Source organism: Pogona vitticeps, chromosome 6 (assembly GCF_051106095.1).
Source record: "Pogona vitticeps strain Pit_001003342236 chromosome 6, PviZW2.1, whole genome shotgun sequence".
In the NCBI taxonomy this organism is placed as follows: Eukaryota; Metazoa; Chordata; class Lepidosauria; order Squamata; family Agamidae; genus Pogona; species Pogona vitticeps.
Window position 1 is genome coordinate 27,141,647 of NC_135788.1, and position 12,257 is coordinate 27,153,903.

The window sequence follows — 12,257 nt, forward strand, 5'->3', positions numbered from 1 at the left end:
ACCCTTCTAACTGAAATAACTAACAGCTTCCAATGTCACTTTGTCTATTACCTTTATCCTCATTTGGTCATAGGAATATGTTTAAATATACAGGACATATATTTGCACTTCTGAGTCTGCGGAAGAAGATTTTGCTTCAAGGAAGCATGCACTGAAATAAAATTGTTAGCCTTTAAAGTGTCACAATAGTTGACAATAGTTGACCTATCTTTAAAGTGTCACAATAGTTGACAATATTGTCAGCTTGGATCGGGCATCGGAATGTTTCAAAGTCCTACTCTGCAGACAATCTTGGGGACATTGTTATTCAAAATGTACTTCTAAGCTCTGATCACTTCTTGAACATTTGGTATGTACAGGGCAGTTCTAACAATCAAAATCAGTCTGAATCAGGTTTATTTGGTTAATAATTGAAGTTTTGGCTGAGTCCATTATAAAGCCCACCAAAATATAGTGATAATTAGTTGTATTTAAAGCAAACAAACAGACAAAGTTTATCAGACATTGAGCTACTATTTGAAGACCTATGATTTCCAGCACTGGAAAGAAATGTAATGGTTACGTACCTCTGAACCCTTCTCACCAGGTTCTCCTTTCTCAGCCTCACCCTAATGAAGATAGAAATTAATTAAAATTCTAAATTGGAAACACTGGCCAATCCTGCAGGAAACTTTGCCAACAAAATTAAGTGGGGCGAGTGGATTTAAAAAGGGAAGGAAAGAAGCAAATGACAAATGTTGTGGCACGTTAATAATTGGTGGATTTCTTTCAGTGTAACCTTGCACAGATCAAAACCACATCTTCAGAAGTAGATTTTAATCTACGAAAGCTGACAAATCTGTAAGTCTTTAAGATGCCACAACATTTTTTCCATTGCTTTTTCCTCTTTTTGAAGAGTAAAATCCTGAAATTTTAAAGAATTTAATTCTCACTTACCTTTTCTCCTTTAGTTCCTCGTTCACCTTTATCCCCCCTGCTACCATGATCACCCTTGAGAAACAAAGGGAGAAAAATATTAATAGATGTTCTATACATTGTTAAAAGGACTTGAGAAGAAAGAAGGACCAGTGATTGAGTAATACAACACAATGTGTGAGAGGATGGAGAGCATGTGGTTCTCAATGTTGATCTAGTAAATGCCTTTGTTCATCTTAGATTGGATGTAAAACATCACATAATGGCTTTGCCCCATGGCTGCTGCTCACCATGGCTGTATATTATCCCTGTTATCAGAGCCCTCTGAGTCCAAGTTTGTGGAAACATGGGCATGAAACTATTGTTGCATTCATATCCTGCTTGTCAACTTCCCTAAGGCACCTGGTCATCCACTGTGGGGAAACCGGGTGCTGACTGGACAATCCTTTGGACTAGATCCTTATCAGTTTGATCCAGCATGATTCTTCTTATGCTGTTCCACCATCTCCTCTTCTCTCTGGGACCAGGTGGTAAATAGAGCAGGGAGCAGGTGAACCTAAAAGTTCTCTTTCTTTTGTAGGGAAACCACATTCTCACCTTTTTTCTTGGTGATGGGCTTGACTGCGCCTTGAGGTTAGAGAGGAGATGCTCCAGCTTGCCACAGGTGTCAAACATGGTGCTTAGGGCTCTGCTTTTGATCCTTGCTTTTTTGGCTTATTTCAGTTTTCTAAGATCTATATAATTATAATTTTATGTTGTCAAGTTAATTATGACATGGCAAGCCTATCAAGGGCTTTCCAGGTGGTTTACCATTCCTTTCTTCTGGGGCATCCCCAAAAGTATGGCATGTGCTGCATAGGCTGGCTCTTTTCCCTGAATGCCCAGTGGGGAATCAAACGCCCAATGTCCGGTTCCACAGATAACTAATTCACTGAACAATCCAGAAAGCTTTAAAGTGTATAGCCATATAATATAATATAATATAATATAATATAATATAATATAATATAATATAATATAATATAATATAATATAATATAATATAATATAATATAATATAATATAAGACTCATTTTGTTCTTTATTAAGGTCCGATATCACACAGGCTGTATCTTTATCCCACAGAAGTGGAACTCCCAACCCTCCTTTTCATTGCAGAACATATACGGAGAACTGTTTTTTCAAACAAACCTGACCAGGAAAAACCTATTGCGAAATGCAGCATATGTAAAAGAAATTGTACAAACCATCTGCAAAATTTTCTGGCCCTCTATCATATTCCTGGACATGCAATCAACTCTATGACCCAGCTGTTTATGAGTGCATGATGGACAGCTGGACCGATAGTGCCAGCTACACAATTTTGGGCTAACACTGCACAAACCCAGTGAGATTCTGGCCACTGGATACAAGTTATCACCCACAAATATCTTCATGGTATTATTAAGAAAGACAGTAACAGCTGTGGTTGCTACTGCAACTGCAGCAGCTGTTGCAACTATTACAATTACTAACCTTTTGTTAACTATTCCAGACCCAAGTACAAAAATGGGCTTGTCATCCATCCATAAAAACACATTTCAAGGTTGGGAAATTGTTAGATCAATAATAAATTAAGAGTTAAAGAAGCTTTCCAGTCGTTTGGAACTATCCATCAGCTAATGATGGTATAAAACTTGGAGTGAATGCAAATAGCCCAGTTATTACATGACAATTTTTTGTACATGCTTTGTCTTTATTTTGAGTGAGCAATTCTTCCCTCTTTTCCTTCTTGCAATATTTCAAATATTCATTTATTCCCCGTTGGTGTGATTGTTTGCTCTTATAAACTACAAACTTAGGTTTCTGCTGTCTTACATGCTTACCTTTGGTCCTGGAGGCCCTTGGTCTCCCTTCTGACATTCACATCTCTTTCCGCACTAGACGTTTAACAGACAGATCAACAAAAGGATGTCATATTCCACATTTGAGGGATGATGTGACAGCAACAGAGAAACAATGCTTTTTGAATAAATAACAACATTTGAAATCTACTTAAAGCAAGTTACAGAGAACACAGGAAAAAGAATACAGTGGCTGAAATTCTGTTGCTTGTACTGTAAGTGTAAGAAAATGCATATTTTTCCATCCATTTCTACATGGCAACTAAAATGTCTCCTCCAGGATTTTTTGGGGTATGCTGGCTTGGTGATGCGTGTCCTGAGAATCACAGCAGAGATTTTTTTTTTATTTGTCACTTAGGATTGGACTGAAAATTACAAATTTTCTTAAACAAAGCAACAGGATTTCAGCTGTTGAATCAAAGGATGAAGAGTTTTTTTAAAAAAATTGAAAAAATGGCTATACAGGTGCACATGCTTACTTCAAAAGCATCTTTTGAGAAACAGATATACTTGCCACCATCATTTGTAATAATGATGAGCATATAATTTGTCTGGACTTGAGCCCTATGCAGGCATTTAGGCTAGAACTTATGAGAAAAGGGAACAAGTTAGCCCAAACCCATGTCATCTATCTCTTGGCCCGCAGAGCAATATTCTGAAAAGGAAAGTATTGCTATGCACGAGGATTCTCCAGGACTCTGAAATTCAGGGTTTCTAATTGGCCAGGAGACTGTGTACCTAACATGACGAGAGAAATAACACAGAGGATTGGACTAATCTGCTCTCATATTTGGATCAATACTATTCCAAACACATGAAAAGAACAATGGAAGATGTACTTCTCATGAGCTAAGAGATCACCATAAGATCTAAATGCTGTGTGCAAGCCGCCAATGGCAAATATTTTCTTGGGTTGGGCAATCACCTGCATTCCAGTACAAAAGAAGTGCAGTCTTATCCCTGCAGGGCGAAACTTGTTAGGCAGAGTGAGGCAACAGCTTCTGGTGGCCGCTATTGATGAACAGCAGGGGCAGTGCCCTTCCCAACCATTCCTGCTGAGCTCTGCCTCTGCACCAGTGTTCCCCTCTGTAAGAAGGCACAACTACATGCAGTAGTTTAGAAGTAACTAGGAATTCTTAGTCTTCGCAAATATTTGTTTGGGACTCCTTCCTTCCTTCCTTCCTTCCTTCCTTCCTTCCTTCCTTCCTTCCTTCCTTCCTCTATCTATCTATCTATCTATCTATCTATCTATCTATCTATCTATCTATCTATCTATCTATCTATCTATCTATCTATCTATCTATCTATCTATCTATCTATCTATTTATTTTATACCCCGCCTATCTGGCCCACCGGACCACTCTAGGCGGCTTCCAAATATAAAATCAAATAATAAAACATAGACAAATACATAATAATCAAACAAGAACAGCAGTAAAAATAAAAAGGAAAACTAAGAAAAAACCAAGAGTTGGCTGGAGGGAAATCCTGAATAAACAGCCATGTTTTTAATTGGGTTTTAAAGGTGCCCAGCGTGGGGGCCGTGCAAATCGCCGGAGGGAGATTGTTCCAGAGGTGAGGAGCCACCACTGAGAAGGCCCGGTTTCGTGTCTTCTCCTTCCGGGCCTCTCTTGGCGGCAGGCTCCTCAGCCTCACCTCCTGACTCGCGCGGGTGATCCGGGTAGACCTTGGTGGGAGGAGGCATTCCGCCACTTATGAAGTAATTTTCCTTATTTTGTACAGGAGAAAAAATAGTCGCTAAAAGAAAAACCTCCTGGCATGCCACAATATGGGGAATTCATATGTATGCACACACACTGTCTCACCATGGAGAAACACAGAATTCACTTTAGCTTCCACAGGGCTAATGCTCCCCTGGTGCAATTAAATGGTTCCTGCTCATTTCCTTCCAATATCCTCTTAGTCTGCCTTTCTCAGTCTCTTGCTTCTGAGAACAGCTTACAGTACTTCTACCACCCAAGTATCCGTTCTAGTGGTTTCAGGCTCCAGAAATCACCTTTCTAAAGGGAGGTCTTGCCCTTTAGACCTTGCATCTGCTCAGCCTTTTCCAGGAAAGACCTCTGTGCTGATTCTAGCCCTAAATGTTTGTGACTGCAATTCCCATCAGGCCTAGGTAGCATTGGCAATAGTGTGGCATCATGGGAGATGAAGAGCAAAACATCTGGAGGGCCACAGATGCCAACACAATTTTAAAGGATTACTTCTGCTGGAGAAAAAAAAAGTGTTTCACACTATTATGTGTGAAAAATCAGATGAATTAGTACACTGGTTCTTAACCTTGGGTTACTCAGGAGTTTTGGACTGCAACTCCCAGAAGCCTTCACCACCAGCTGTCCTGACTGGGGTTTCTGGGAGTTGCAGTTCAAAAGCATCCGAGTAACAAAGGTTAAGAACCACTGAATTAGTACATACCAGTACTTGTGTTTTCTTAGAAGAAAAACACCTTTCTGTGTAATAAGTGTAATGAACAAATGGTCCTCCAGATTTTGTTGCACTGAAACTCTCATGATACCTCACCCTCACTTACTATGCTGGCTGAGGCTGAGAGGAGCTGAAGTCTAGTGACATCTGGAGAGCCAAAGGTTTTCCATTGTTAGTGTAAGACAATGTTACCTGGAAAGCAGCATGACATATACTGGAACCCCACTCACCATATCCCCAAAACGTGGTCAACTTACCTGCTCCTCAAATAAAGCACCCTGTAAAATAAGAAGATAGAAAAATGCATCCAGTTACCACATACCACTTCATTAGCAGCCACATTTTACTTCTTTCATTTATATGTTATAAATAAGCTGCCTTTCACGGGGCATCAGTTTACACAAAAACAATCAAACCATGAGCATTAATTTAAAAACAATCTAATGGACTAAAGAGGATTTAAGCTTACAGTATGCCAGATCTTGGAAATGACTAGTTAGTTTTGGGTAGCAAGTACTATAACTAATAGTCAAAGTTATTTTTAGGTGTAATGAGTAAAAACTATTTGCTTTCAATTGTTACTTTCAAAATGCATCTTACATAATTTTAAACACATTATGATAAGGATTTTTCTGATTTTATGCCATTCTCTTATCAATCTAAAGTGGCATAGGAAGTATTATTTAGTTTTGCCTTTCAATATTTCAAAAATGTTTCCAAGGTGCAGTGTCAGAATTGGCCACTAGTGGGGAATAGAGAGCATGTCCCTGTATTTTTAAAAACCTAATACAGTACACTGGTAGCACACAATGCAGCAAATTATATGCACAATCAAAACAAAATGTAATAAATAGAAAGTAAGTAAGTGACCAAAAGGAATAATGAGGAGAAGACACTGCTGAAAGAAATGTATTATTATACAAAAGGCTTGTAGGCTAAGCTCTACAGTATGTATCGTTTGTAGATAGAGACTTAGGCATATGTGTATATATATATGTCTATGCATGGATATGTGTATATATTAAAAAATTAAAAAATGGAAAAAAATGATAATGATAATGGCAACCTGCCTGCTGAAAAGTAATGAATACACCAGTTACCCAGGAAAGCTACAGTAAGGGTTAAGTGTATATGGAAAATTATGGGCCATGATTACTGGATCCAGATCCTGGGAAATGTCCTCTTCTGCACAGAAGAACTTCAGCAGAGGCAATGTGTCCTACTAGCATCCTGTCTGGATGGGCGAAACTGAGCCTGGTAGTTTATGTCCTCTAGCTTCTAAAATTCAGAACTACACACTCCTCATTCATTCATATTGGTCCTGCTCAATTATTGTTTGTTACATTTCTTCTAGTTTTTCTGGCCCATGGGACTTGCTTCCCTCCTTTGTCATGTCTCTGTTTCCAACTTTCACTCCCAGTGCTTCCTTGTGGACTTTTAGGTGATCTTTGATCTTCTGCAATGTCTAATGTTTCTGACCTTCAGACCCTATCACATCCTGTTTTCCTTCTGTCTTTCAGTTTAACAGTAAACTGCTAATCCTTTCTCACTGCCTCTTCTACAGGATCATCTTTATAATGTTTCATTGTTTCTGTTAATTTGATTTAGATTTTTTTATGGGGGGTATAATTTGATTTTAATAATATAATCATTCACTGGAAGGACAGATCCTGAAGCTGAGGCTCCAATACTCTGGCCATCTCATGAAAAGAGAAGACTCCCTGGAAAAGACCCTGATGTTGGGACAATGTGAAGGCAAGAGGAGAAGGGGACGACTGAAGATGAGATGGCTGGACAGTGTCATCAAAGCGACCAACATGACTTTGACCAAACTCCGGGAGACAGGAGAGCTTGGCGTGCTCTGGTCCATGGGGTCACGAAGAGTCGGACATGACTAATGACTAAACAACAACAATTTGATTTTATGATTTGAAAAGTTAAGTAAATTCTACGTTTGCCCCAAATGTTAGAGGATCAATATGGTGTAGTGGGTTGTCCTAGGAATTAGGATTCCCAAATGGCACTGATCATAGTCAAAGCTCAAAAAAGTTAATTTTTTTTTAAATTGTAACTCATTGTATTCCTCAGCTTGCAAAACAGCACAGACACTGGCCACATTGGGAGGATTCTGGGAGTTACATCCCCAAAAGTAACTTCTCCAGACCCCTGTACTGGTCACTGAGAGCCAAACTAATCTTCTTCACAGGGTTGTTGTTTTGCAAGGAGAATTACTGCCTGGGGCTCTTTGCTTTGATTTTCTAGGAGGAAAGAGGATAGAAAGTCGGAACTAGAGGAAGCTCATTGAATAATGGAGGTGTAAGTTCCAGCGATTCAATGGGGTTACTTTTAGTTGCAACGTACTACTGGATTTCATCCATTAACAAAAGTTTTGAATGTTCACACTGTGAAACATAGCCGAGCATGTCTACAAATGTAATATGCTCATGTTGCACTTTATAGCCGAAAGGAATCTAGGAGAAGCTTCTGTGAAGTTTCAGAGTATCCTCACGTGGAGAGCTCTCTTCAGCAGACTGGAACTGTTTATTCTGGTGGTGGCTCTGTACTTGTGGAAATCTCTCTCCGGCCTTAGTATCCTGCCTATTTCAATCTCCTCTTCATTAAAAATATTTTCAGCATAACAACATGTATATGATATCAAATAATTCCTCCATCCCTTTTTATGCACACATGTGTGTACACACACACACACGCACACAAACAGAGTATCTATGAGTTAAATGCCTTGCAACAATAACAAAATTAAAAGTAGGGTATGAAACATTTTAAAATACAACTTACCAACCGGTTCCGTATTTTATCTGGAAGGCTGGGATCATTCAAAATTAGAACAGGCTTCCCAGGAGAATCGCCAGATATCAAAAGCAGTTTGGCTTTATTGGCTATGTTGGAAAGGCCAATGGTAATGAAAGAGATGCCAAGCGCTCTGGCAGCTTCAGAGATGCCCTGTACATCGGGGCTCTTTGGATGGTCAACACCGTCAGTCATCAACAAAGCCACTTTGATGCCTGTTTTACGGCCTTCCGTTTTGAACAAGTGAGTAGCATTGGAAAGAGCAAAATAGGAAAAGGTGCCATGTCCAATGTAGGCCATTTCCTTGACTTTCTGTTTAAAGGTCTGCAAACCTCTCCAATCCGCAAAAGAATGGTCAATCTTGACAGAGCTGCTGAATTGAATGATGGCCAGTTTGATGTCATATCTACGAACGCTGGTGGGCTTCATGAGGAAGAGTTTATCACTTAAAAGGGTGACAAACTCTTTCTGCTTATCAAACAGTACATCTATGGCACTTTCTGAACTGTCCACGATAAAGATGATGTCAATGAAACAAACTGAATCTGTAGCAAACAAGGGAGGAGAGAGATCATGCAAATGCTGAACAAAGTCTCATAAGCAAGAAACAAATTACAGTATACAGTCAGACAGATATACATTAAGAGCCAATGTAATGTAGTGAACAGAGTGTGGGGCTATGACTCAGGGGACTTGGTAAAATCCCTGCCTGGCTATGGAAATGTGTAAGAGGGAGAAAGCAATAGTAAACCACTACTTGAACATCTCAAGTACCTTGGAAACGCTATCAGGGTCACCATGACAACACATAACAATGAGAGATATAGGTAAGGATACAGATATAGGTATAGATATAGATACACATGGATGCCCCATGCAGTGACATCAAATAGAAACAGGTAAAGAAAAGGCATAGGTAAGAGGAAATCTGGATCAAGTCATATTATTATTAATTCATAATGATGCTACTGAAGTGTATTCATTTCCTAAGGTCTGACATTAAAGTTGACATAGGAGTTGGGGGGACATTAACTGTAGCTCTCCAGATGTTGCTGGACTACAACTCCCATCAGCCCTGGCCAGCATTATTAATGTGGCAAATGCTAGAAGCTATAAACAAAAACATATGGGGAGCTCTACTTTGCCCACCACTTTTATAGAATAAAAAACGCAGGGATATGTGGTTGTAATTAGGCAGGTGTGGGTAGGTTTCTATGACATTTTTTTCTGCAACCTATGTTTGAGTTTATGGGTGGATTTGGACATGTTTATGAGTAATCCGGTGAGAAAGGCCAGATTACTCACAAACATGTTTAAATTGCTTATGGGTTCAAATGTAGGTTGCAGAGACATGTGAAATGTTATAGAAATCTTTCCCCTAGTTATAATTTATATCTTCTGAATCCTGACTTATTCTGCAACATCCTTAGTCTGAAAAGCTAGTGGTCAAACTAGATGTTGGCAAATCTGCATTTGCTCTGATTAAGACATTTTTCTCCCACAATGGGGTTTCCTTAGAAATAAATTCCTCAGCAACAGAGATGCAAATTAAGCCCATGTTTCAGTGACCAGTCATGAAATAAAGAATACAGGAGGGTGACAAAAGCAGTCATGTGCTATGACACTGCTTTTCACCACTTGATAAGCCACCTCTTCCAAAAACATGCTGTGCATATCACCTAGGTTGACATCTGTATTCTCTGTATTAAAGATGAACTAGAAGAGGGCATTAAAGTACAGTAGGTAAACTGGGATCTCCTTGTGTGATTTATAAAAGATTAACATGAATTTCTCATTCTAGGCAACATTTTCCCATATGGCAACTAATCAAACTCAAGCATAAATAAAATCCATTAAGAAAGTTATCCCACAAAATGTGCTACTACAGTATAATTGTTCATCATTTAATGTCCTAAAATCATAAGCTCAAGGGATTTTGGAGATCATCTATTTCAGCACTCTTCAATAGGTCTTACATAGGAACTGGATGTTTTGCTACCAGCTGATTACCAATTCAACAGTGCAGTGCTAGCTGGATTGGCCACTGCTGTTGTTGCATAAATAGTTATTGCTGTCACAAAAATGTAGTTTTCATGTTTGTACAGATCTTGGATGCCTCATTGCGAAGAAATAAAAATGGTCACACAACAATTCATAGAACAAAATAAGTTGACGGTATTGGAACTTTCTTGGCCTATGAGAAATTAAGCCTCAAGGACATTTTTTAGATCACCACTGTGAAAAGATCTATGGCATCTTGGTGAAAAATAAATTACACATAAAGAAATGGCAACTTCATTCTCCAAATCTTTGCTATTCAAATCTGTTGGTTATGCCAATTCACAGAATACATAAATCGATCTACACTTCATGACATTCTGTGTCAAAACACCATTGCAGTCTCTCCAGAGGCTTCATTTCCTGCCCCCCCAACACTTTGGACCTCTTCCAAGCTGTTCTGAAAATGTGGTTGGGCTTTCTGCATTTTCCAGCAGCACATTCAGCATAAAATGCCCATTGAGCTCCTTTAAAGGATTTTCTGACAGATAGGCCACAGTCAGTAAGGATGGGATCTCACCATTCTTCTACCCTGGTACTAAGTACAGGAGCTCCCCAGGGCTGCGTGCTAAGTCCCTTCCTCTATTCCCTGTACACACATGATTGCACCCCACTGTATAACACCAATGCAATTATTAAATTTGCGGATGATACGACAGTGGTGGGGCTCATAAATAAGAACAATGAGTCTGCTTATAGAAAGGAAGTACAAAGGTTGATACTTTGGTGTAAAGAAAATCATCTCACACTTAACATCAAAAAAACTAAAGAACTCATAATTGATTTTAGGAGGAAGAGATATGTACATTTACCACTGTACATAAACGGTGAGGAAGTGGAGAGAGTTGGTAGTTTTAAATTTCTGGGTACTTACATCTCAGAGGACCTCTCATGGACTATAAATGCCAACATGCTAATGAAGAAGGCACAGAAGAGGCTGTATTTCCTGAGAATGCTCGGCAAGTTAAATTTATCTCAGCATTTGCTTCTGTCATACTATCGTAGCACCATTGAGAGTGTCCTAACCTATGGCATTCTGGCATGGTTTGGGAGTAGCTCTGTAGCGGACAAAAAAGCTCTACAGAGAACCATTAAAATTGCCCAGAATATCATTGGGCTCCAGCTACCAACCCTGGATGACATCTTCACATCCCGCTGTCTAAGGAAATCACATAGCATCCTGAGAGACTCTTCCCATCCTGCTTATAACTTTTTTGAACTGTTACCATCTGGCAGAAGATATAGAACAATTAAGACTCGGACCACACGTTTTCTCAATAGTTTTTATCCCAGAGCTATAATTGCAATTAATAATGAGCTTAAAGACCACCAGTAGTGAATAATTAGTTGGACTGTGTAACTTGGCCTGCGGTGTAGATGTTTGTATTTTTAGTGGGGGACTTTTAGTGGGTGGGGAGTGTTTGGGAATTTTATGTGTGTGCATGTGTCTGGTCTCTGGGTGTCTGTGAATTTCGTTGTATGTGTATATACTTACAATGACAATAAATTATTATTATTATTATTAAGCACAAAGGGGTGGATACTCGGAAAAGAATATAACAAGGGCCCTTGTAATCCTGTCTTGATGGGGAACACACTACCCAATAAGAATCCAAGATGGATTATCAAAGACACAAAATGCTTATGTATGAAGTTGTCACTTCCCCCTTGGAGATCATTCTGGGAGTCTTGGAAACATTTCATACAGCATATTGCAAATTCTAGGAAAAATGTCTTTTACCCTGGAAATTGTCTTTTCTTGCAAGAGAACTTGGCTTCTGTCCCTTCTTTCTGTTTTGTCCATACACTACACAGATCGTAGCAACAGTCAAAGCCAACAGGCAAAAGACAGAATGTTTTTTCCACATAGTGACTGGTATCCCAAATTAAATAACTGTTACTGCTCCTCCTAATAAAAAAAACAACACAAAAATAGCTATTAATGCTTCATAGTTATTAAAAAATGAAGAGTGCATATATAACACAAATTTGTGTGATATACCTTTGGTAGCCAAGTCATACAATCCTACAGAGTTTGGAATGGCAATAAATTACTCAACATTTTCTTATAATGCATTTCAGATTATTGTATAATAGCTTACATAAAGCAATGCCTACATTCTAATATTTTCAATCTTCAAAAACACT

The 12,257-nt window shown here is 39.0% G+C and overlaps 1 protein-coding gene across 1 annotated transcript in view; it reads right to left on the bottom strand.

The window, feature by feature from the left end:
* Positions 1 to 12,257, bottom strand: part of COL28A1 (collagen type XXVIII alpha 1 chain) — an 81,394-nt gene that overhangs the window by 68,169 nt on the left and 968 nt on the right. The window contains exons 2-7 of the mRNA XM_020781814.3: positions 11,851 to 12,018; positions 8,040 to 8,596; positions 5,498 to 5,518; positions 2,781 to 2,834; positions 937 to 990; positions 567 to 608 (exon numbers count right to left, since the gene is read on the bottom strand). Coding sequence (XP_020637473.3) covers positions 567 to 608; positions 937 to 990; positions 2,781 to 2,834; positions 5,498 to 5,518; positions 8,040 to 8,596; positions 11,851 to 11,977 — 855 coding nt within the window. The 5' untranslated portion in view covers positions 11,978 to 12,018. The remainder of the gene's footprint in view (positions 1 to 566; positions 609 to 936; positions 991 to 2,780; positions 2,835 to 5,497; positions 5,519 to 8,039; positions 8,597 to 11,850; positions 12,019 to 12,257) is intronic.